The sequence below is a fragment of the Alligator mississippiensis genome, chromosome 7 (assembly GCF_030867095.1).
Source record: "Alligator mississippiensis isolate rAllMis1 chromosome 7, rAllMis1, whole genome shotgun sequence".
NCBI lineage: Eukaryota > Metazoa > Chordata > Crocodylia > Alligatoridae > Alligator > Alligator mississippiensis.
The window spans coordinates 27559522-27563259 of record NC_081830.1 but is presented as its reverse complement, the minus strand read 5'-3'; the positions used below and the strand labels follow the sequence as shown (position 1 = coordinate 27563259).

The window sequence follows — 3738 nt, the reverse complement described above, 5'->3', positions numbered from 1 at the left end:
ATATAAAGTAACATGACTCAGTAAGGGCAAGCAGGGCACCAGTCTTTGGTACCAAAATCAAGTCACCCTGGAAACTTTCCCATGGCAGGAATAGCCCTGCCCTGTCCAACTATTGGAGCTGAACACAGGAGAGGCTTCATTAACCAGGGAACCACACACCATTGCATATCAGTGGGGAAGGGGACAAGACTGCCACCTCACCAGGGGATCTTTGCTAGTGCTTTCTCAGCCCTGCACTCATTATCTTATGTATTAAAGGATGGGAATGAGAAGCAGTATACACCACAGAACTGCTTCAGCAGCAGCCACAGAAGTAATAATGCTGCTTCAATGCAGAAAGCAGGCAGAGGGAAACACTCTCTTGACCTCCTCACTGCTGCCTTGTGGTTTGCATGATTCTTCCCTCCCTGCCCTTTACCAACCCCAGGTACTGACGCTGATCAACTGCAAATAACTTTCAAGAGCTAAATCAATGCAATACCCATGTTCTTGCATATACGTCAGACACAACATCGGTAACCAAGCCAAGAGAAAATTCCTCACTTACAAAGTCACAGGTAGGCTTGATGCCAAGGACAGGAAACACATCTTCTCTTGTATTGTTTAAGCATGAAAACACAGCAAAGGATGCCATATGTAATGTCACTTGCACATGTGTGATAATGGGAAATTTACAATGAAACAGCAAGATTCAAACCACATAATCATGCAGAGTCCTCAAAGGGTGGGAAGCATCTGTTCACACACTGTTTTGATATCAAAATCTGTTCTCCGTGCATATCTGCCAAGTCTAAACTAGACTTCATCTTAGATAGTAGTGGAGAAGTAGTATAAGAGAGACAAATACACATATGTAAGATCCATGTCATATTTAAATTGGGAGACATGATTCCCCTGGTGGAAATGGAGGCAGTTCCACTAAAGTCACTAAGTACATCCTCCCACAGCATCAATCAGTCAGTTTCCATCCAACTCATTGGAGTCATGATCATTTGGTGAGGATCTAGCTCTAAATGTTTAGATTTAGTCCTTCTCTCACATATATCAGTCTTACAAGGCAGTTCACACTGTTTTTTTTGCAGTGTTGCCACTTCTATATTACAAGCCTGAAGAAAAGACAGAGCTTTGGTTTCCATTGGTCATGAAACCATCCTAAGAAGAATTTAACTCACTTGTGTTGTTGCTATTTCTCAAAGACATACTTGACACTGCCCAGGATGCACAGATGGACAGCAAGTTCACTTGAGAAAGATGGGCACCTGGAAGTCAGTGAAGAACAGACAGTGAGCCAGTTTCCTCAGAGCAGCAAGAATCTCTTTGTTTCTCATGCTATAGATGATGGGATTCATTGTGGGAGGTACTACTGAATATATGACAGCCACTATGAGATCCAGCCCTGATGGGGTGTTGGAGGTAGGTTTGAAGTATGCAAAAGTGACAGAAAAGACAAGCAAGGAGACAACAGTGAGATGAGGGATGCAGGCGGAGAAGGCTTTATGGCGGCCCTGCTCTGAGGGGATTCTCAGCACTGCACTGAAGATCTTAATGTAGGACACAACAATGAAAATAAAACTGCACAACAATAAGCAGACAGCGAATAGTATCAGGCAGACTTCCCTAAAAAATGTGTCCATGCAGGAGAGCTTGAGGAGCTTGGGGATTTCACAGAAGAACAAGTCCACCACATTGCCTCCACAGAAGGTGAATGCAAACATGTTCCAGGTGTGCATGATAGAGTTGAGTATCCCTGCTACCCAGGCACTGGATGCCATCTGGACACATGTTCTTCTGTTCATGACCAACTCATAGTGCAATGGCTTACAGATGGCAATGTAGCAGTCATACGCCATGACAGTGAGAAGGGAAAAATCTGCTCCCGCAAAGAAGTTAAAGAAAAAAACTTGAGCAGTACACCCAGCATAAGAGATTGTTCTGATGTTCAGCAGAGAGTTGACCATGATTTTGGGGATGATGACAGAAATGGTTCCAGTGACCATGATGGACAGGTTCAGAAGGAAGAAGTGCATGGGATTGTGGAGACTTTGGTCAAGGACTACAGCAATGATAATGAGAAGGTTCCCCATCAGGGCTGTGAGGTAAATGGCTAGGAACATGAAAAAACACAAAATGTGCAACTCCCAAACATCAGACAATCTAAGGAGGATGAACTCAGACACAGAGCTTTGGTTGGACATTTTCTTCCTTGCACCATTGTGGGCTGCCTGTAGATGGAATGACAGATACAAAATCCCACTGTTAGATTCTTTATAAAACTGTCCACCTGAAAAAAATCCACTGAATCTCCTACAGGCAGTCTTCCCTCATGTTATTCTTTTGGCTGCATTAAGCTTCTGCTGGTTTCCATCAGGAGGACTTGGTGTGCCATCACCCCACCAAGTTACTCGTGGCTACCTGCAGGAAGTAAGAAAAGGGAAAAATAAACACATTCTGATTAGTGAGCACCTCCCCACACCCCAAATAACACAGGGCCAGGGGCGGATTATTTGAGCACTTTGACACATAAGCACTTAGACTCATAGAGATTCAAGGAGCATCGGTACCATTGGTTTTGAAGGACAGGAGAGAAGTGTACAGCGAGAAAGGAATAACAGTTTCCCCATTTCACAAAAAGTAAAGTGAAGCACCCTAGATCAGACTGTGATGCAGTCTGTTTTATCAACACCATTTCCTTTTCACCCTATATCATTCCTATTCTGAGAAAAGAGACTGGCAAACGGACAAACTGATATATGAAAATACCATTTTCTAGCCATCAGCATATATCTATGTTAAATAAACATTCTTAAGTGGTCATAGAGAAAAATGAAACACATTTTCTTCCCCTCTCTCTCCCCACCCATTGAAGTTTCCTTTAATTTCTCTTTTTCACTGTTCTAAGTTAAGTCCCTTCATCGGATGCCTACCACTTTCTGTATACTTTTTGATGCCTTTTATTTTTCTCTCAATGTTCTGCCCTTTTTTCTGATGGTATCCACTACCCTGCACCGCCTCAGGACTACCTTGCATGGGGGGCCCTCAAAAATGTATTCCAGATCAAGGGATAATGGGCAAGGGAACTGAACTTCATTAGTTCAGATTAAGTATATCGATTACTACATTAATGTTGCTGCGAGGGGAGCTTAAGTTATATTTTAGATAAAACTTTTTTTTACTAGGAGGGTCTTAAAGCACTGGAACAGGCTATGCAGAGAGGTTGTAGAATCTCCTTTCTTAGAGGATTTTATGACCAGGGTAGAAAAATCCTTGGCTGGAATGACCTAGGTTCTAGATGGTGCAGCTTTGAGCAGGGATGAGACGTGCTGAGGTCCCTTCCAACCCTTATTTTCCACTATGCAGTCATAGGTAGAAAGACAGAAAGATAGTCAGTTAGATAATGTATGCTAGTCACAGTCCCCCTCCCCCCTCCCCCCCCAATATATGCAGAAAACCCATGAGGTTTAGAAGTATGCAAGAGAATTCCTACAATGTTTGTAAGTGCTGGTAAGCTGGGTTACAGGGTTTGTGGGTCCAGGTCAATATGATGCTGAATGACAGAAGGGCTTCAGGAATATATTAAGCCATGCCAAATAAGGCAAATTAAGAAATAAAAAAAAAAATGGTAGAGATAAAAGGATCACGGAGAAGAGACCCTCAAAGCAACAGGTTTCTTAACCAGCAAAGTGGTAAAGTGCCAGAATATGAGTCCAGTTGTTTTGAAGCCAAGTCAGAACTCCAGTA

At 42.9% G+C, this 3738-nt stretch overlaps 1 protein-coding gene across 1 annotated transcript; it reads right to left on the bottom strand.

Annotated features, from left to right (window-relative positions):
* Positions 1-469: 469 nt before the first annotated feature.
* LOC132251709 (olfactory receptor 14A16-like) lies at positions 470-2409 on the bottom strand. The gene has a single exon (XM_059731646.1). It carries the CDS (start codon positions 2193-2195, stop codon positions 1239-1241), a length of 957 nt encoding a protein of 318 aa, XP_059587629.1. The 5' UTR covers positions 2196-2409; the 3' UTR covers positions 470-1238.
* Between the last annotated feature and the right edge of the window lie 1329 nt (positions 2410-3738).

Coding starts and splice junctions, on each gene's coding strand:
- LOC132251709 (XM_059731646.1), bottom strand. CDS start 2,195: ATGTCCAACCAAAGCTCTGTGTCTGAGTTCATCCTCCTTAGATTGTCT.